Genomic DNA, 22,495 nt, shown 5'->3' with positions numbered 1-22,495 from the left:
TGGGGTCCTGACTTTGACTAATAAACTTGAGCATGGCTAATTACATCTGTGATCCATTTGCCTAAAAGTATCTAAACGCTTCAGCTCGAGGGACCAGAGGAAACACAACACCTTGTGTACGGGGCGACACAGAAGGTGAACAAAGTATGTGCATCCTTTCATTTACTGTGGTTGGTTAGAGGACAAAATTATCAATCAATAAACGGTCTAATTCCATGGTCTGCAGAAACAAATGAATAAGTGTGTATATGGCAATTGTGCTTCCAATGTAAGAATTGAGACTGGTGCAAGTTCTGCTTCCAATGTCTTTCTCCCAATAAACATACAAGTAATACATTTACAGTTTAGCCACCAGGTGGCACCGTTTAGCTCATTGTAATGGATGAATATAGAACAAAGCTAAAAAGTATCAGTTACAGATGTAGCAAGACTTCCGGTTTCCGGCACAGCGGGAAACCAAGTGAAATTCATTGGAATGACTTTGCTTGTTGTGACCCCGTGACCGCACAGAGGTCACTCCTTGAGAAAGCGCTATTGCTGCGTGGGAGGAGAATCCTCTTGTTTTGTCCACTCTTCAGTTTTGTTTTTAACATGTAGTTTAATACATTTTTGCTATTTTTCTATACCGGTGAGTTGTAAGTGCATTTTTCGGGTCTGCTGACCAGCCAATCCTCTGCTTCGTTGTTGCTGAAGCCGGACTTGTTTGGGGGCACCCTGATATTGTAGACTGTCAAATAATAAGACACATTTGCTTAAAGAAGCATATGAATAGCACTGTGGATAATCCTGCACACATGATACATAAAGCCTGGCCCCCTGCAGACACACTTACTAGAATTCCCTCCCACTGTCTCTATACATTCTCCCCACCTACCAATTAGATTGTAAGCTCCTTGGAGCAGGGACTCCTCTTCCTTAATGTTACTCTTATGTCTGAAGCACTTATTCCCATGACCTGTTATGTATATGATTACAACATGTATTACTACTGTGAAGCGCTATGTACAATTATGGCGCTATATAAATAAAGACATACAATACTCTTGGGTCTGAGCATTATTACTATTCAAAACAGCTAAAACAATATGCCAAACTATTTGCGTTCCAAGCTGGGTTCTATTAGAAATACTGGATGGTCACAGGCTTCAAATAACAGACCTGGTCTTCTAAACAGAATGTTGATATTGGTTGACGCTCCCTTATGGGCTTTATTCCCCATACAGCAGGAGGTGCATTCACTGCAGTGGTACCTACAGTACACCATTTCCTGCTTGGAGTCCTGTTCTCCCATTAGACTGCGGAAAATTGTCATTTTGTTCCTTTTAATGTTTTCTTTAACACTGAAAAGGTCACGTTGCTATATTTTTAATTCAGCTACAGCATTATACCTGGTTACTGTGCAAATGGGGCGCATACGATTGTTGAAGATATGTGACAGTATGCCAGCACACTTAGGTTAGTGTACACTCAGTACTGCCATATGGACCAAATTCTAACTGGACATGTATACCTACCTACGGCATGTGAACAGGAGTCTAAAACAGGCGGGGGCTGTGACAGGGGTAAAACACAAAGATGCACTTACCAACTTACACCCACAAATCTATACTGCTGGAGACCACATACTCTGTCAATTCCTTCTTTAGATATCAGTGTTAGGAGATCCAAGTTGTTTCAAAGTGTCAATTTATATCATGAATGTATTGTTACATTCTGATTTGTACACATTGAAATGTTGTGACTTGGAACCAAACCTACAATACCACGCTTTACTATTGTTCCAATCTTTCAGGAATCTCACAAATGGAAAAGTACAAATCTTATAAAAAGTTAAGCCCCTTTCTGCCGATATTCAAGAAAGTGGACTGCCAACTATTTTAAAAGTAACTTTTTAAACGTTTGAATTAATTTTGCAGACCACAAATAATCCAGCTCCTAAAATTGATCAAAATATTAAGTTCTAATAGTCATAAGTCCTGAAGCAGCCAACAAATTTGCACTCAATTGCTTTTAGAGGACCAGCATGTGTATTCCTTGGGTGCAATAGCCTGCATGTGTATTCCTTGGGTGCAATAGCCTGCATGTATATTCCTTGGTAAATATTACTCGCTAGCTATCCTATGCTGAATTGCCTAATGCCTTCCTTCTAATTCCTATTACCTCTATCCCTTTAAATGTTAAATATTTTGGGCCCGTATCCTTTGACATTTGTGTAAAATGTGCTTGTGATACGGGGATGTGTAGTTTCCATTGTTGAAATGATCTAGCATTGTATTATAGAAGCCCTGCACACGCGTTACCTACCTGTTTCTCCTTTTATTATAGTGCCATAATCCTCAGACTTGAAACTCACAAAGTACACTTCCTTCCCAGACAATTACTCTTAACAGGTCATACTTCAATGTGCAAATGCCCTGAGGAACAGACCTGCATTGGAAGTGTTGTTTTATCCCAGAGCAACAGCTGGTTTAAGGAGAGAATTTCTAGGAATAGACGTTGGTTGGGGTTGTACACTTAGAGACAAAGCTGCGATGGCACTTTGTTTACACTAAATACAATGGTGGGGAAAAAAAGCAAACACGGCATTGTTTTATACTAAAAGAATAAAGATTTTTATTAAGCATTGTAAGTTGCATTCAATAGCCTTCCAACAGAACACACCACAATCCATCTACATCCAGCCAAACCCAACAGTAGTTCATTCTTGCACAGTCCATGAGTTAGGGCAGAACTCCCTTCAACTTACATTTAAAATACCTACTTAGCTCTTGCGGGCAGGGAATGGGGAATTCCCCCTCATTTCTGATCACGAATGTGTGATGAAGAGCATCAGGAGAATTGTAGGAAAATGAATAGAAAGAAATGATTCTGATTTCAAAGTACATTTAAAGTTTGGAAACACTAACAGAAACATCAAAATGATACAGGTGTACTTTGCTTATACTGAATTCCTGTCGGGGAAGAGACCAAGAACAAGCAAATCGTTTCCTGCTACAGGAGGAGGGGAGGTTTGGAAGATCAAAGCACTTTTTAGGGGGGTTTTTTTTCCACAGAATTTCATATTTGCTAATATGAAGGCATAAAACAGCAACAGAGAACAGTAATGCATACAGCAGTGAATACATCAGGGAACGTTGATATTTAAAACGGCTAGATATTTTTTTGTTTTTTTAAGTTTTAGAATAAATGCAACAGAGGTCAATCACAAAATTGTAAGGTTAGAGCAAGATCAGTCAATGACTAAACATAGTTAACATCTTTTATAGGACTATTACTGATTAGTTTTTTTTGTTGTTTTGCAAATGGGCACAGTACTTGTAAAGAATGGAAGAAAGAGGACAAGAACATGCATAATATTAACTACACACTTTAAAAATGATGAACCATGCAGAAGTTTAGGTCAATAGTAGTACTAATGGTCTACGTCTGATTCAAAACCACATTGTTCATTAATCACGGATGCATGGTATTACTCACGGAAAGTTTCAGAACATGTGTTTGTTTTGAAAAGGTCAGTTGCTTTTTCTATGATTTTACTTGCTTGAATAGTATGCATTATGAGTATTTAAAATCAGAAAAAAAACTGCAAAGTTACTCTATAATTTGTTTCGTTCCAATAGGTTGCACGTTTCAATACAAAAAGAAAATCACATCAACAGCGATGAAAGTTAAGTACTAAAGAAAAAAAACTGGTTGTCTTATTTCTATTTTTCATAATCATGAAACCAGAGTTTGAGTTTTTTTTGTGTGACAGTAATGCAAAATAAAATATAATGGCATACATATGGTGCCAAGAACTACAAATTATATTTTAAGCTATATATACTGAAAAACTGCCAAAATTTGTATCGTCTTTTACATCTCAAGAAACAGAACTACAAGCGTTTTGTTTTTTTTTTGTCATAACCAGTTTCAGCTTTGTGTATATTTCATTTGAAAGTACGGGCGTCAAATGCCTCTTCATTTTCTCAGCTTTGTTTTCTTGTAGCATTTTGACTACAACTGGTTAAAAAATAAAATCATTTTTCTTTTTATGTATCTCTAACATCAAAAGAGGGGTCTGTATTTCCAAAGTCCTCATTTTTCACTTGCGGAGAGGAAAAAAATGTACGTAACTGTAGGCTCTCTTTCTTCCCAGATATTCCTAACCCCAAACTCTCTGACATCCTTCACCCTCTAGAAAAATACGTTTACTCTTCTTTTTTTAAGACAGCAGCCTCAAGAGTCTCATCTTTGTGGCAGACGCTGTCTGTATTTAGTGCATTTAAGTGAGGATTTGTATTGCACATCTTAGAGTCATTACTTAAGGCACTTTCAGAGCGATTGGAAGCCCTCACTTCTCCAGAGCCCCCGTTCATCTGGGCCGCTGGCGTCTCCTCGCTCACCACTCCGTTCTCAGCCAGGGATCCGTCCGAAGACACAGCTGAAGATTTAGAGTCTTCCGATTGTGTCTTAAGATCTTTGGCCACTTGTTCTGCTGACGCAGCATATGGTGGCTTGGCCTACAGAACAAAGAAAATGCATGTGCAATCACTGACTGTTCATTAATACAGGGGGGCTCAACTTCAGTCCTCATGTCCCCCCACCCCAACAGCTCAGGTTTTCAGGATATCCCAGCTTCAGCACAAAAGAAAAAAAAAGAGACTTGGGTACCCCCTGCATTAATATAACACTGACTACACGTTTATTATGATACAGGCAATAAGAAAATGTGCTGAACAATTAGGATAATCGTAGACCTGCAAAGAAACATCCAAATGTATATTTGTGTGTAATAGGCAAGTGAGCGTAAAACAATATTATCTCTCTTGTATTTTGTAATACTTCCTTCACTTGCCTTGGCCTCAATGCACCGGTTATCCCCCGATGGAGAGACGCCCTCATGCGGCAGGAAAGACTGGTTTTACTGGCAACTTCTCACGTGGCAGCCGTGGCAGGTTGGAGTAGCACTGTACCGTTACTAGCATTAGTGGTACTGCAATGCTCGCCTTAGTCAGGAGGATTGTTTGGGCAGAAAGAGACCATGCATCACACATACCGGGTGCTTGGGCAATACCATTGTGTTTTTCCAATTAAATTCCATGGCAAGTCCAGGGAAATCTACCCACGAAAGGCTGTTCCACGATCACAGGTTCAGAGACACAAGGGATTACTTACTCCCCACAGTAAGGCAGGCTGCAAACTGCACCCATGAAATACCCCTGCAAGTCACACACATACGCTTACCTGAAATGCCCCTTGGTTCTTATATCCTCTCCCGTAGTATCTGGCCCCTCTTCCAAATGTTCTTATAACTGGAGTGGATATTACTCCTCTCGGGCGCCTGAATTAAGCAAAGAAACGGATTAAGCACTTAGAGAGAAATAAACCCTCTTGTTCCTCCTATAGAGTCGAATAATACTTAACATTTAAATGGAACGGATCTGTACACTTGGCCATTAGTTATGCTTGGGAACGCCTGGGCCGATGCTGCTGCTTTCTTTCATCCTCTAAAGCAGGGGTGCTCAACTCCAGTCCTCAACCCCACCCCCCCGTCCCCCATCAACAGGTCAGGTTTTCAGGATATCCAAGCTTCAGCACAGGTGACTCAATCAGAGGCTCAGTCAAAGACTGCACCACCTGTGCTGAAGCAGTCACATATATTGAATCAAGGATATCCTGAAAACCTTGCCTGTTGGAGAGGGGGAGGGGCTTGAGGACAAGCTGAGAATTTCTGCTCTAGAGTACATAGAAATAAAAACTTCTGCTTTGAGGAGAAAGGCTTTTTTTAAGGAAGATGTTAATCCCCTGGTTTTAACCCATTCCGAATTTGGTCTGACGTGGATTTGCTCCTAAGTAAAACAGACATTTTCTAACATATCCCTATTAAAATCACAAGCAGAGCCACGCCCTTCTGTCCCGGCTTTACCTGGCTAATGCATGGATGTAACCGCGACAATGCGAGGACAGTGGGGGGTGAGGAGGGGGGCTGTCAGGGTCCAAAACATTTCTAAATCGTGCAGTTAAGTATCTAGTGCAGGGGCGGCCAACTCCAGTCCGAGGACCACCAACCAGGCCAGGTTTTACGGATATCCCTGCTTCAGCACAGGTGGCTTAGTCCGAGTGGCCCTTGAGGACTGGGGTTGGCCACCCCGGATCTAGTTTAAAGCCTTGGTATAACACACACACACACTCACACACTCACACACTCTCTATGCGTACCCTCTAGTTGGTCCACCGACAGAAACCACCTGCAGGGGGAAGGGCCCTCTTCCACGTCCACGTCTGGTTCCTGCCCAGTGGCCGACAACAGTGCCAGCTATCTCTAGCTTCCCCCCCTGAGAAGGGATGGGTTGGACTCCTATGCAAACAAGGGAGAGGAAACACTCCACGTTAACTGGTCTGTAACTGTTCCATATGCCTATATTATCCCTAACTGTCCATGCAATACATATATATATATATTATAACCCTGTTCCATACGCTTATAAAACATATATTATCCCAAACTGTCCATGCAATACATATATATATTATAACCCTGTTCCATACGCTTATAAAACATATATTATCCCTAACTGTCCATGCAATAAATATATATATTATAACCCTGTTCCATACGCTTATAAAACATATATTATCCCTAACTGTCCATGCAATAAATATATATATTATAACCCTGTTCCATACGCTTATAAAACATATATTATCCCTAACTGTCCATGCAATAAATATATATATTATAACCCTGTTCCATACGCTTATAAAACATATATTATCCCTAACTGTCCATGCAATTTCTTTATATATAATGTATAACCTCTCTTCATTTAATGTAACCATGTATCTGTCATCATAACTCTGTTCCCAGGACATTCTTGAAAACGAAAGGTAACTCGCAATGTATTACTTCCAGGCAAGTAATTTAATTGCTTGGTTTTAAAACACATGCTACATTGTTTCTACATTTAGGTATCAAAATATGAGTATGGACTTAGGAGCCACACAGAATAAACTTCCCTTTCAGATAATGTGGAATGAGTAGGGCAGCTACCTTTGTATTGTGTCACTTAATACACTAGGAGGATGGTGCATTGAGATGAATTACTGATCTTTATCTGTTTTGGTTGTTTTTCTCACTACTGCCATATAAAACCGGTGAAGAAGAGTCTGGACAAGCAGCCAGAGTTAATCATGAATCTCAATACATTAGTCTCCCAGTTTCATAAATGACATTAAAGAACAAATAGAAGAAATGAGAATCTCAGTGTTTCCATAGCGGTAACTCTCTCTGCCCCAGTGTAAAAGTACATTCTGGTGTTTATATTTCTCGTGTGTAGCCTGCAATGAAACGTACCCCACTTACCAGGGAACCCCCTCCCTCTGCCCTGAGGTGGTGGCATAGGTGCAAAGGGTCGGGGATACATAGCAGCTGGATAGAAAGGCATAGCAGGTGGCGGTGGGAATGGCAGTGGGTGGTTTTGTCTGGAAAAGTACAACCCTTCCAGGATGCTCTGCCGCATCTTATCCACCTTGGCCGCCTGTTCTGCCTGGACAGGAAGGAATGAGAAGGTTTAAAGGTACATGGGATATAGTGTGTATGCTATTTATAGCAGACTCCTATTGTGAAGGTGATGCCTGCAGTATACACTGTGACACTAATATACAGCACTATGCTATTGTGTGCAAAGTATGCGACACTCTGAGGTTTGCTATATGCAGATGTGACCTGAGCTCTTCAGCACACGGATACACGCAACATATAACACATGGTTTGTTTATAAGTGCACGTACTCAGCCCCATACTTTTACAAGCGCCTCTTATTATTTCATCACGTTTATATACTGCAATATTCTTCTGTAGTATTCGATTTGGGGAAATATTGATGGGAATTATATTTTTTCCTAATACTATTAAAAATATTAACGGTTGTGAGTTTTCTTGGAACCGTCTTATAGCTCACCACTAATAAACGAACCTTTGAAATCACAAACACTTAATCCGTTACAAATAAGCGCTCCATTAAACCAACGAATCCCACCTGGGCAGGGTAAAATAACGTGTCCAGGGATCACAGAGCGGGAGGATCACGGTTTAGATGACTAAACCAGTCCAACATACCCTACAGTTAACCTATTATATGCTATAGTGCCCCATTTCTGGCTGGCAGGAGCCAGACTGAGCTATGAGCTGCTCACTGAAACTTACCATACAGCTGTGACTGGCAACTAATCAGCTATGGCTGGAAATTCTTACCTGGAACTCTGCTCACGTACCTGACCGTCACAGAGGTCAATGAGTGGGGCCTTCTCCCTTGTGGCTCTAATGAGCTTCGTCTGCAACAGCTTCCCATCAAAATACATCCAGGGACAGCAGTGCTCCCAAGGGATAGGTTGCCCACAAGCATCATTAGCCAGGAGCGCCATGTCCACCCCACTCATAAACAGAGCGGACAACTGAATTCCTCTGGGATCCAGGTTATCGATCTGTAGTAGATAATATAGAGAAAGTGGCACACGTTACTCACAAATGTCTAGATAAGGTATTCTCTGACTGGTGCTCACCCTCTTAATCCCGGTGTCTCAAAGCTGGATCCAAAGGTTTACAAGTGGTAGTAATTGTGACGGAAGCACACAGGAATCAGAACGGGAAAAAGCTTACCATGTTTGAATCCATAAGCAGAGCAGCTACAAACAATGTCATGTTTCAGGCACACGCCCTTTCCTCACACCCTACAGGGATATTTGTGCCCAGAACCGTCACATTATGTTTGTACCTGCTCTCCTTATGGATTAAAACATCATTTTCCAGTTCTGATTCCTGTGTGCTTGATTCACAATTACTACTACATTACTACTACAGGTCATCAATCTGAAACAAGAGGAAGAAAATATTCTAACAATAATTCTATCTGGTGCAGTGGTGCTTGACTGAGCCACCTGCGCTGAAGCAGAGAGATCCTGAAAACATGAGGACTGGAGTTGGAGTTCCTTCTTTGTCTTTCTTGTCATTTATGTTTGTTTGTTCTATGAGACAGCCGCCCAGAACCTTCCAAGGACTGTTTGGCATTTGAGACTGCATCTGCGATTGGTCAGAACTTGTTCACGTAATCACTTTACTATAGGCGCCGGTTGCTTACATAGCTTGCATAGATATGTTGGCAATAATAAATACCGGACACTATATTTAATGAAGTCTTGGGTACACCTTGGAAACCCCAGCCTATCAGACTGACCGTGTGCAGCTCGGCAATAGATCACATTATTTAATAAACATGTTTCAGGTATCACTTTGGATCTGTTGAGTTTCCAAAGCATTGTTTGTTTGTAGGCCTTACATTGGAAGCAATGTTAATCACATAGTATTCTGGGACACTGACCAATGGAAGATGCCAATAAATAGTTATTTATTCAATATTATCCAACAATAAAGATTAAAAAAAAAATAGAAAAGGCTCTCAGAACAACAAATGCTTTACCTTCAGCTCCTGCAGCTGATCGGGTTCATAGAGTTTTGGTGACAGGGCCTGAGCAAGGAAGGCATCAAGCTCATGTCGGCGCAGAATTCGGATTCCAGGCCATTGCACCATATACCTGCAACAAGAGCAAACCGTACACATTAATGCAGAGCATGGGGTCACGGCGCCACCCTTTCAGTAACCTTCCCTATGCGCCTTTATGCAGCACGGCCGGACTTTTGGCTGAGAGCTGTTTATTATGGAAGAATAAAATGTAAAACAGATTTGTATATTTAAGCCTCTGCACATTGATGGTCGGTAACCAATATTGTTGCATTTAGATTTATGACGATTTGTATGCAAGCCATTGGACAGCTGCTAAAACACTAAAGAAACACAAAAAAAAACACACACAAATAAACTTGCCAATAAACTATTAACTATGCAACCAGAAGAGCCGCTCTTTCTTGAAGACGAGTTGGCTTATTTACTGAAGTCTCCTGGCTGCAGTACTGAGCAGTGAAAACAAAACGTACGGGATACATCAAAGGAATAACGTATTTGATACAAGTGTTGATTATTTTTCACCTGGTAGCCATAAAGGCGCTATTGTATGTTGTCCGAAGCGGCTGTCCGGGGCAGTGTTCAGAGGACAATCCCCATTAAAGTCAATGAGCATTTACGGCCACTTCACATAATACAGAATTACCCCCCGAGACTCAGAAGTCTACAGTATCAAACTTCCACCCACTCCCACTCACCGTAATACACAGCACAGCACCATAAGGTGAGTGGGCACATTAGCTGGGTTAAGCATTGCTGGTGTGTCTGATCTCATGCAAGCCAAGAAAGCCCTCATTCTTCTGTTCTTGTCTTCTACAGCTTTACCCAACCACAGCTTCTTCAAGTTGGGGCAGGTCCATTCCCTGAACGCAAGAGCTTCCACTAATTCAGGGGTTTGTGGGGACTTTCCTTTGTAGGCGGCCCATTCTTTAATGATGACTGGATAATCTGCAACATAAATACACATTTATTAGAACAATTATACGGGAGCATAAATCTATTCATAGCAGGAGCAGTGTCTCTTGGGGAATAGAATTCTCAGAGCCCAATTCTTCCCATTGTTTCTTACTCTCTCCACGAGCCACATTGCATCAGCGTTTGTGATTACAATAATGTGATCCATCTCTCGCTTCAGAAAAGCAACTAAAATCATTGGGTATAAATGACCTGTCACAAAGCGTCCTCTACAGCAGGGGGTGGGGGGGGGAGAGCAACTCCAGTCCTCAAGCACCCCACCAACAGGTCAGGTTTTAAGGATATCCCAGCTTCAGTTCAGGTGGCCCAATCAAAGGCTCAGTCTGATCCTGATTGGGCCACCTGTGTTGAAGCTGGGATATCCATAAATCTTGCTGTGTTTGGGGGTCTCGAGGCCTGGAGTTGAGCCCACTTGCTCTACTGCAATCAGCCGATTTGTATATTAAATGCGTTTGAAGGACTACACGCCACCTAAACAGTCAATTAGTTCACTTTGATCTTAACAGGTTAAAGGTAGGTGGCTGTAAGGGTAAAACAAATAAATACAGAAGTCAGACATTCATTTTTAACCCTTAAATGTGTCCAACTAACACGTTATAAAAACTCCAATCTCTGCGTAATTGGTTTTGTGAGAACACTCTTTGATGCCAACCAAAATGGTCAATTACATTCCAGTCATTAGTCAAACATTAACATTTCCAGTAAGAAGTATCTAATCATTAGAATTTACAGGAGGGAGGCGGCTCAGCGAGTAACGACAATGACACCGAGTGTGAATCAGGGGAACCTGGTTCAATTCCCGGTGTCGGCTACTTGTGACCTTGAGGGAAATCACCTTTATCTCCCTGTGCCGCCGGCACCAACACCAGATATTTGTATCCTTGGGGATACAAATAAGATAAAAACTCAAAGTGAATATTTCTAGGAAAATTAGTAACATAAGCGTAGAAATGCCTCAGCATGTATGTGCTTTTCAGGTCTCATCGCAGAAACAGAAAGGTGAGGCGGATAGGAGCCAGGTAAGGGAGAATCACTTCATCTTTTTGCTTGTTCTCATGGTCACCACTCAATACACAGACATAATAACAACTAAACTGGCCAAAGAGCATATATGGCTCGATTATAAAACCTCGAGGTTCTAATCGCACATAAAAAAAACCAGCAATACACTTTTTGCTAAACGAGACACTTTAGGACAGTTGGGTCCTGCGGACTTGTACGTACATCCCGGAGGCATCCTGTTCTTTCTAAACGCAAGTCGCTCCGTTTTCTTCCTGCTCTCCGCCAAGCTGAACAGGACTCCGTACACATACTGCCGCACCGGCCTGTACAGCACGGCGGCCGGGGGCAGCTCCTTATTCGCTTCATCTTCAATAGTAACTGGAATTTTAATTTCTCCCTTTGCACAGAAGACATTGCCTGAGTTAGTACGGGAAGGCTGTATCCAGGTCCCATGTGAACGTGGTCAAATACATCTACACATTTACACTGCATCAATCCCACAAGCCGCTTTAAAATGACATTAGTCCCATTTACTGGACCGAATTGTAATGCCAATCAATTTTTACATTGACCGAAAAGGAGCAGTAACAGGAAGACTAACAATGACTTTAAATACACGCACGTAGATGTGAAAGAAAACAAACAAGGAGCGCGAGGAGCCCTATGGGTTAAAATAAGGTAGGCAGAAAAAACCCAATAGCACCCCTGGCAGTCTCTGTGGGACGCGGGACCTCCTCGGTGAACGAGAGCCTTTAGGAAAAATAAGAGAAAAAGGCAAAGTGTGAAACTGCAAATGTATTTGACAGACAAATAAAATCACACTTACAAAATCTCCAAGATAAACGAGCCCTGGGTGTTAACGGGAGACCGGCGCCCTTCCAACGTTTTATAAAGCACCGCTCCCTCTGACCAGCTGATGATATCCAATGCCCGGAGGGCGTTTGGGGACACGTCCCTCCAATGCGAATAGTGCTGACAACGGAGAGCACAATAGTCCATAAAGGGTCTTTTTGGACTATTGTGCTCTCTGTAGTCGGCACTTTTGGCATGGACATAGAAGGGATACATTGCCCAAGCGCCCTCCGGGCATTGGATATCATCAGCTGTATGTTCACAAGAGGGGATCAGGGTGCTCAAGTAACTGGATAAGAGTGAAACAAAAAACAAAATTGAATAAACCGAGTACTCTGTAGAGAAGTGGGTGACAGCGTTCACAAATATATTCCCAGGTGAGTGAAGAGTCTTGAATTATCCTGAATATGACAAATATTCCCTGAAGGTCAAGGTCAGTGGACCAAAATCCAGAAGCCCTCATTGGAAGTGTCCAAAACATAACTTCAGCAGAGTAAAGTACTCCGAAATCCTTCATGAATGATGTATAATCCTCACCCACTCCAGGAGTCTGATGAGGCATCATAGCCGCTGGTTGTAAGATCCAGTAGAGTAGAAAAGGGTAGGTGTGCACAGCCAAATGGAGTCAGGGTCAGTAATGATGATAAATGATTTATTAAAAAAACAGGACTAAAAAAGGGGGTACTGGGACCCTCCAACGCATTTCGTACCAACAGGGTACTTGATAAACGAAATGTGTTGGAGCGTCCCTGTACCTCCTTTTTTAGTTATGTCTTTTGACTAAATCATTTAGTAGCATTACTGAGAATTACACATTTTATAGCAATATGCTATCAATTAACAATAAGCATGTTAATATCTTAGTTATGGATCTTAACAATGCCACTGCGAAAGGTCGCGTCCTTGCTGTGGAATCCGCCCTTTGTTATGCTCCTCATTCCACGTTCTCACTGTTGTCTGTTCTCTCCATAGACCGAATTTCATACCTAAATCATACACACTAATTAACCCATTGCTACCAAGTGTCTGATATGCAGTTTTCTGTTTTTACTATTTGATCTGTCAATTAAATGTTTGCGCCGCCCCCTGATGTCGATTACGTGGACTATATAGTTCAGACCCATACACCCATGGACCATAATGCACCCGAGGAAGTTCCCGCAGCGGAACGAAACGCGTAGGTTGGTGCTGCCTTATTGCTGACGCGCTGTGTGTCGTTGCCTGCTGTTCTCTGCACTACTGGAGCTGTAGCTGAATTGAAGGCTTCCCATTGGCTGGCCAACGTGGTGACGTCATCAGCTAGGGGAACCTGGAGGTGTGATTCACTCACGATACCTGTGAGACCAGGGAAAAGCAGAGCGCCCGCAGCCGTGCGCGAGCAGAGCGCCCGCAGCCGTGCGCGAGCAGAGCGCCCGCAGCCGTGCGCGAGCAGAGCGCCCGCAGTCGTGCGCGAGCAGAGCGCCCGCAGCCGTGCGCCCGCAGCCGTGCGCGAGCAGAGCGCCCGCAGCCGTGCGCGAGCAGAGCGCCCGCAGCCGTGCGCGAGCAGAGCGCCCGCAGCCGTGCGCGAGCAGAGCGCCCGCAGCCGTGCGCGAGCAGAGCGCCCGCAGCCGTGGGCGAGCAGAGCGCCCGCAGCCGTGGGCGAGCAGAGCGCCCGCAGCCGTGGGCGAGCAGAGCGCCCGCAGCCGTGGGCGAGCAGAGCGCCCGCAGCCGTGGGCGAGCAGAGCGCCCGCAGCCGTGGGCGAGCAGAGCGCCCGCAGCCGTGGGCGAGCAGAGCGCCCGCAGCCGTGGGCGAGCAGAGCGCCCGCAGCCGTGGGCGAGCAGAGCGCCCGTAGCCGTGGGCGAGCAGAGCGCTGACCCAGAGTGGTCACCGCGTTTTTTTATTCTGTGGAGCATGCGAGTTTGGATTTGGGCTCCCTGCTCCCTGCTCCCTGCATTTTATGTTAAAATATAGTACAGCACAATTTATTTCTCTTTGTTTTATGTACCCGGGAAGTTCCTGAATATCCAATCCCCACCTATATCAGTGTTTCTTATCTACCGTAGTGAGTTGCAATCTTTGCATTTGTTGCACCTTCACTTGCACTTTATATTAATCACACACGAGGAGAGTTTGCGCTTTAGTCTGTTTGTTGCTGCTTCTAGGGGTGTTGAGAAACACCGTTCTTTTCGCTGCACCTCTCCTCATGCATTAATCACCATACATGGGTTTTTGTTCACCTTCACTAATCACCCTCTTTAAGTGACTTATGTTTGCGCTTTCTGCTTTATTATCGTTACTGACCCGGACTCCCTTTGGCTGTGTGCTGCTACCTTTTTCTACTGGATATTATCAGCTGGTCAGAGGGAGCGGTGCTTTATAAAACGTTGGAAAGGCGCCGGTCTCCCGTTAACACCCAGGGCTCGTTTATCTTGGATATTTTGTAAGTGTGATTTCATTTGTCTGTCAAATACATTTGCAGTTTCACACTTTGCCTTTCCTCTTATTTTTCCTAAAGGCTCTCGTTCACCGAGGAGGTCCCAGGTCCCACAGAGACTGCCAGGGGTGCTATTGGGTTTTTTCTGCCTACCTTATTTTAACCCATAGGGCTCCTCGCGCTCCTTGTTTTGTTTCATTCATGCACACGTATAGGAACCTGCAGTCCGTGAGCAGCATCAGTGGTTTTACTGGCTTTGCAATGTGAAGCTGGTAGTGGGTACAACTAGACAACTGAAAACTTAGTCTAGTAATTAGAGCTGCTAACGCAGAAGGACTTTGTGACTCCATGTTTGATTGGTACTAGTTCAGCAAAGCAGTGCTATTTAGGGCAGCATGGGACTCTCACTGCTCACTGGCATGGAGCTGTAAAGCATGCAGCCGACAAGTACACTCAGACAGGACTAAGGCAAAGCACTTCAGGGTCACACCTTTGTTAGAACATGGAAGATATAGGGATACATTAACCCCTTTTTGTGCCGATGTTCGGCCACTCTCAATACTTCAGGTGCCACAGGAGGCAGTGGAGGAGTAGTGATATCCATGTGGTTCCTGGTTGGCATGGACAGTAAGCATGGGATATGCATACTGCTGGCCTGGTTGCCTTTTTTATCAGCGATCTTATTTCCTGATGAGGCAGGAGATGAACTTTCTGCCTGGAAACACAATAGAAAATATTATAAGAAAGCAGAGAAAGGCGTACTAAAAACACAGAGACCTTAACATGACCATTCTTGACCAGAATCTCAAACTTTTCTAGATTGATATGCAATGTTAATAAAGCCCAGTGTTTGTTTTTCAACAGGGGTTTCTACGAACCATTGGGTTCCCCGGGCATCCCTAAAGGGTTCCCTGCAATTTTCAAGTCATTGGAAAATTGTACCAAATCCAGAAGAATTTACAATGCATCTGATCTCAGACGCGCTATTAGAGAGGGTTGGGGTTCCTTACCATGCATCTGATCTCAGACGCGCTATTAGAGAGGGTTGGGGTTCCTTACAATGCATCTGATCTCAGACACGCTATTAGAGAGGGTTGGGGTTCCTTACAATGCATCTGATCTCAGACGCGCTATTAGAGAGGGTCGGGGTTCCTTACAAGGCATCTGAGCTCAGACGCGCTATTAGAGAGTTGAGGGTTCACTCGAACGTTTTTATTTTTATTTTGAGCTTTTTATGTTAAGATGAATGATCTGCCCAGTAATGAATGGACCTAGTGGAGTGAATGAGTGAGCCCAGTAACGTTGAATGGTCAGAAGTTACTTGTCTCTCTGTACTGTCCCTGGCTAAGCTGCAGTAGAACACCAAGGTAAAGCATAGCCTATTCTTCCTACAAAGATTTGCTGGCCGTTACCTACATGCCCCTACAACAGAGAGCTGAGAATACTTGGCACTTTCCTTTAAAATTAGACAGTCTTTTCTAAAAACAAAAATAGAAATATCGTAGTCATATGCTTAATGGGTTATTTATGAGGTAGTAATTCAAATATACCTGCTAGCAGTTTTCTTTTTTACCGTAATATGGTTCACCATTTCCTACAGGAATAATATTTCTACCAGACTGAAAATTCTAATTAAAAAAGCAGTCCTGTCTCATAGAAATGTCCCTGGAGTGATTCCATATAAACTAATGACAGTGATGCGAGATAAGTAAAATCTAGGTGATTAAATAAAATTAAAAAAAGTGCGATTTCCATTGGTCAGTTCAAATTTGCCGCTTTCCAGCAGCTCCCGCCTCGAGGGGCGGTCCAGAGTGCCTAAACCAGCCCCCTCCTCTGATTGGTGCAGCCGGACGAGCCCTCGTCCTCCGATTGGCTGCACCGTCACGATCCGCGCTCTGATTGGCCAGCAGCCCCTGCTCCATAAAAAAGATAGGCAACCCGAGGGCTATGTAAGGGGAGCAGCCAGAGTACCAGAACAGTTTTGGAGCTGATCGGAGACACGGCTAGCAGGATTTTCGAAAGTGCTATTGGACGAATAGCACAGAGAAGCAGGAGAAGGCGCTGTACAGGGCAAGCCTACTGAAGCAGGCCCTTGCACCTAGTTGAGGCTAGATTCTTCTCCCCCAGGCCCCCAGTTGGTGAGTGTACACTTTCGTTTATTCAACTTGTGTCCTGTCTGGTGATGGTGATCCCAGTGGTACGGGTGTTAAAAGTCCTGGTCTCCTGTGACAAGTGTAACTTACATTTTAGGGAGGGGGGGGGGGGGGTTACTGCCACCCTCTCCTCCAACACATGCACATTTGAAGTTACCTTGGCTTGGTCGGCAGAGGCGGTTTTGCTCGCCTGATCAGGCTGTTTTCCTTTTTTATCCCAACCAGCTTTGTTCTCACTGATGTGACTAAAATAAAGAAGAGAACAAACGTGAAGCAACAGCAAAGTCTGATCGCTGGCTTCATTACCCGGGTTTTGCATTCAATGTGATTATATCCGCACGCATACCTGTGTGGTTAGCTTTAAACCTGAAGGCTGTTACATTTCTACTGCGCTTTCACTTGTTGCCAATTATATTTATATTTATTTGAGACGGGCCAGGCACAGGGGAAACCAAGACCACAGGTAGTTATTTCAGGGGTAGAGAAAATGGCGGCAGAATATACAATGCAACAATTTGGGGTCACTAGAAAACTACAACGTTTTATAGTTTGGTGTGTGTTTACACCACTGCATTAAAGACACCTGTGTGTGTGTACACAGTGAGAGATGTGTGCATACACACACACACACACACACACACACACACACACACAGTAGGCTTAGCTCAATGGCAATGTCATTACTTTTGTGACCTGGGGAACTCGCCAACACTCTGAGCTTTTTGGGACAGGGACTCATGGATTCACTAAACACTGATCCGGCGTTCAAGTTAATGGCAGTTAATGCCGGATCAGGAGGCGATACTGCGCAATACGGCGTAGACTTTAAGTATGTACAGCAATATAAACACTGTGTGCGGAAACATTCTTCAGCCCAAAAAGCCAACTTTAGTGGGTATTCTTACATTTCTAATAAAGATGAAATATTTTATACGCATTATGATCCACATTTTTTTTTTAATTAATGGAAAAACAGATCGTTTAGGCAAGAATTTTGTCTTTAACAAGTATTTAACATAGTACAGATGGCTGGGAGTCATACAAGGTCAGATCTAACTTCTTTACCCATGAAAGTGGTGACAAACCCCAAATAAGTTGCAGACTTGCCACCAGTGATAAAGCAGTTTACAACCAGTGGGGGAAAAGTGTGCGCCATTAATGCCCCCCATTACTGACGGGAGGTTCCTCGCCTACTGGCCTTTCTACAATGGTAATATGAAGTAGAGTTCATCCCAATAACAGTAGTATTGCATTATGGGCAATAACACCAACAGTTGTAATTAATAAACGGCACCGCATTTTGTGGGGGTGTCTGCTTTACAGGGAACAGATGAGATGGCACATCAAACATTAGAACAATATCTGCAGCATGTTCTGTATACAAGGAGGAACAGGACGGGCACCGTTGCTTTAACGAACGTGGTTACTGTACAAGATCACAACTCACTTGGCGGCTCCTCCATTGCCATCGTCATTGTCAGAGGACGAAGCGGACGATGCCGGAAAGAAGGTGGAATCCACATGGTTGGGGCTCCCGCCCTGAGCTGGGTTTATTGGAGAAGAGCGTTCATACAAAGGAGTGTGTTTCCCTTCATGAGGAATGTTACTGTAGTTATTCTGCTCAGACACACTTTTACCACCAGTGGGATTGATGGCGGCAGCAGGTTCAGAAAGGCTGTACGGATATGGACCCTTGCCTGATGCACCACTATGGCTGGACACATGCTGGGCCTATGAAAAACCACCAAGTTACTCATCTCCAGGAACAACAATGATTAAATAGACAGCAAGACACTGTCTGAATACCAAGTGAAATGATGCACCAATTATTAAAAACAGAACATACTGCGGGATTTCACTTCAGTGCATGTGGCTAAGTAACATGGCACCTTTAAAGTATTGGGGCAAGGGTGGCCAACATCAGTCCTCAAGGGCCACTAACAGATCAGAGTTTACGGATATCCCTGCTTCAGCACAGGTGGCTCAATCAGTGGCGCAGCCTTTGACTGAGCTACTAATTGAGCATCTGTGCTGAAGCAGGGATATCCCTAATAACTGGCCCGTTAGGGGCCCTTGGGGACTGGAGTTGGCCATACCTGTATTAGAGGATTAACTGAAAAAGAATTCCAAGTACGGGAGGTGCACCGATTGCAGAATACGTTACATATATATACACGTCTATAATGAACAACAAAGTGACTTTTACATTGAGCCGCTTTAGATAAAGTGGTTAACGAATTCAACCACGTCTAAAAAGGTTATTCCATATCTATTATTGATCTAACTCCACCAATGCTTGCGGAGAAGCGCTATAACATTATTGTACGGGTTTCGGCGGAATATGGATATATAGCCACAAAATGAACTGGCATTTTACCCTACTAAGTGCGGACGGTTGGGCAGCAGATGTATGTCACGGGGAGATGGTGACTGACTAACGTATGTAGAAAACCCTTTTGACATGAATATTTTGGGGACGTGATACACACTTGCGTGGTAGAGGATAGATACTGCCCATTATCAGCTAGTGCTAAAAGTCAATAAAATCAAACAGCCATTGAAGTGCCCGGCGGTTTACCGTAGGTTTTGATTGTACGGAGGCCTGTGGAATGTTCAGCATCTGCGGAGAAGCATAATGTGGCGCTATACCAGGTACTCCACACTGATTTGGTCGGACTGCTCCAAAGGAGATAAAACACAATTAGCTGGAGATACAGGTAAACATTCAGACGCCCCAATCAATTACAGCTACTGATCACTGCCCACTTTGATGCTCTATATAGCCTATGGAGAATGAAAAGCAGCAGCTGCCCAGAAACCGGTATACTGCCTAGAAACCGGTATACTGCCCAGAAACCGTTTTCAATAAAATAGCTTCAGGTGCAGCTGAAGCAGAGGAAGAGAAATGCAGCACTCACATGGGCTTCTAGTTTAATGGCGTTTATTAATAGATCGACAATTTGGTCTGAAATTGTGGACCTTTGGACCCAAAACATCGAACTATTATTACTAAATGCCTTTTAACTAGGAGCCCTGCACACTACTCCATCTGCTATTAGGGAAAATATTACTTTGGGAACAATTATCTTGTTTGTTATTACAATGGAGACACAGATGTGACAAGAGCATACTCAAGAGAATGTGAACCCTTCCATACTGCAGCACTAGTATCCTATAACAAACCTGACATTTGACATACTTGGGCAGTAAAACCAATGCAATTGTGACTAATCACACACTTCTCCTTCAGCACAAGAGCCTGCCTTGGGAATAGTCATTAACACAGTCACTGTCAGAGGGGAAGGGGTTAAAATAAATCACTTCCAATAGTGGCTGTTTTAACAGATATTTTTGCAACCCCTGCAACATTCTACATTTAGTAACGTGCCCCTACGTGAACCATTCATTTTCAATGGTATAGCTACAGTATTTAATGTTTGCTGTCTGGATTCTGGCTGCTACCTTTACCTGAAAAGTTGTACTAAACGAAATACTAAACCATCTACGTATGCTGAGAACACACCCGATTTCTTTACTTTGGACTGTATGGAAAGGCTTTCTTCTCGAAGCACAAATATGCACAAGCCACGTTACTGACCTAGGTAAGGAGCTGGTGGAAATGGCAAAGGTTTGTTGGTTGCTTTGTAAAAAGCAACAGCCCTCTTGAACCGGGAAACTTTGTCATCTGTTCTGGACTGCAACAAAAAAGCAGGTTATTTTCTTACCATAAAGCAGTGGGGCTCAACTGCAGCTCTCAACCCCCCCCCCCCCCCCAAACGGGTCAGGTCAGGGTGGGGCATGAGGGCTGACGTTGAGCCCCCTGAGAACACTCAAACAGACCTCTTTCAGCTGCTGTTTGCAGCTTTATGAATGACCACTTCTAAGAAAATGGAACAGCCGGTCACGAACAGGCAGATAAATAGCAAACTGCAGATATACTGAGCAGAGGAATAAGCCGAGGAAAGGATGGGTCCGTCACGCCCAGTACTGCTCTCGGCAAATCGGGTCTTTATCTATTGGCTTTTATGTTCCTATAGAGCTGCTTTTGGCACATAATAAAAAAGGCACCAACACAAACCGAACATATGGACGTGACATTCAATGCTCCCCAGGAATAAATAGTATGCATACAATGCCCCTGTTATTCAGAAGTGGGTCAACTGGAATGCATGTTAATAACCTCCATGCCAAATGAAGCTTACAATGCACAGTTTCAGGCACGGCTGTTAGAGGAGGAGGTAATGCCTTCTTAACCTAACAAAAAATACATCGTTTTGGTGATGCAACATTTAAAAAACAGCTTATTTATAAATTGTATCATAACGCTTACTTCTCTTATTTACCAAACGGCAAATGGAAAGGAACGTAACAATTGCATTTTTCTGAATGCGCTATGATCATCTTTAGTGTTTTAACAATGAATTGTCCATTTTTTACGACAGTGGTGAAAGTATTATTAGCCTCTAGCTTCATGTCCAGCACGTGTACAACGTGTATTTGTGGCGCTCTCTTGGCTTTGTGATACAGTTGATGGAAAAAGGATGACGAGTGCTTGTAAACCCGTAACTCATACTACTGTCCTCAAACCGCAGCCGCATATCCTGAGCCCCCCATACGGAGATGTGAAAGCAGAAGATAAGATCCTTTGTGGATGGATGTACTGTGGCTATATGGATATAGGCAGTGTTCGACAAACCTATACATTTGCACGCCCCGGGCGAGTGGATTTAACGTCGTGGCGAGCTCCTATTGGCTCAAGCAGCACATGTGTGGTACTAGGTGGCGAGTAGATTTTTTTGTTGGGCGAGTAGGTTTTTTGGTGATTTGTCGACCACTGGATATAGGTATAACAAAGTGGAATCCAACCCGATCGAGTCCTCCAGCATTATACACACATTGCATTGTGTATAAAATATGTATAACCAACACATACATACATTATGTTGATAGAAAGATCGGTGTTCACAGGTCTACTACAAACATCAATGGTGAGTTTATTGAATCACACTCACCGCTGAGGTGACCAGCGAGTGCCGATCGTTCTATGAACATACTGTGCTATCTATGGTTTTACTGAGCAACCGGGCAAACAAGTGAGGTGATGTATATAACCTCAATAATTATATTCTATGTTTCTATTTTCATGCCCCATCTAAGTGCTGGATAGATATATCCTTGAAAAAGAACGCTGTGACGTTCGAAACGCGTTGGATGTCACATTAAAGTGCCCTTTTATTCTATTTTTGATTCTGGGTCCTTCCTGCTCCGTTTTTGCTTGTGCGCTTTGTTTCTCCATTTATTCCTGTTTACTACAATATTGGTAGCTGCACAGCCTGCCTACCACTCCTAGGATTTGTGAGTATTGCTTATTATTCAGGGGAACCTGCCAATGAGACCGATTGTGGGTGGGCTTCTACCATCTACCACCTGTCTTCAGGAGGATAGTACCCATACTAGTGGTTATTATGTACTAATACCATTACTCATTTTTTATACCTTGGATTAGTGGTTTTGGCTTACAATATTCTTTTATTCCTGGCATTGGAGCGCTTTTGCCTATTTTCTCTATCTTGAATTTATAAGCAGCCTACAGAGCATA

The 22,495-nt window shown here is 43.4% G+C and overlaps 1 protein-coding gene across 2 annotated transcripts in view; it reads right to left on the bottom strand.

The window, feature by feature from the left end:
* Window positions 1–2,585: 2,585 nt before the first annotated feature.
* The window catches only part of FAM120A (family with sequence similarity 120 member A), a 37,964-nt gene continuing 18,054 nt past the window's right edge, over window positions 2,586–22,495 (bottom strand). Inside the window, exons 5-17 of one of the 2 annotated variants that reach the window (XM_075574922.1) lie at window positions 20,495–20,591; window positions 19,475–19,572; window positions 18,344–18,627; window positions 17,054–17,141; window positions 15,234–15,458; window positions 11,700–11,874; window positions 10,199–10,448; window positions 9,459–9,573; window positions 8,257–8,466; window positions 7,337–7,529; window positions 6,202–6,340; window positions 5,227–5,323; window positions 2,586–4,502 (exon numbers count right to left, since the gene is read on the bottom strand). In XM_075574922.1, coding sequence (XP_075431037.1) covers window positions 4,191–4,502; window positions 5,227–5,323; window positions 6,202–6,340; window positions 7,337–7,529; window positions 8,257–8,466; window positions 9,459–9,573; window positions 10,199–10,448; window positions 11,700–11,874; window positions 15,234–15,458; window positions 17,054–17,141; window positions 18,344–18,627; window positions 19,475–19,572; window positions 20,495–20,591 — 2,283 coding nt within the window. In that variant the 3' untranslated portion in view covers window positions 2,586–4,190. The remainder of the gene's footprint in view (window positions 4,503–5,226; window positions 5,324–6,201; window positions 6,341–7,336; window positions 7,530–8,256; window positions 8,467–9,458; window positions 9,574–10,198; window positions 10,449–11,699; window positions 11,875–15,233; window positions 15,459–17,053; window positions 17,142–18,343; window positions 18,628–19,474; window positions 19,573–20,494; window positions 20,592–22,495) is intronic. The other variant, XM_075574923.1, reaches the window with a different exon arrangement.

Source organism: Ascaphus truei, chromosome 17, assembly GCF_040206685.1.
Source record: "Ascaphus truei isolate aAscTru1 chromosome 17, aAscTru1.hap1, whole genome shotgun sequence".
NCBI classification, from domain to species: Eukaryota; Metazoa; Chordata; class Amphibia; order Anura; family Ascaphidae; genus Ascaphus; species Ascaphus truei.
The sequence above is the reverse complement of the archived record's forward strand: the minus strand, read 5'-3'. Positions and strand labels throughout refer to the sequence as shown.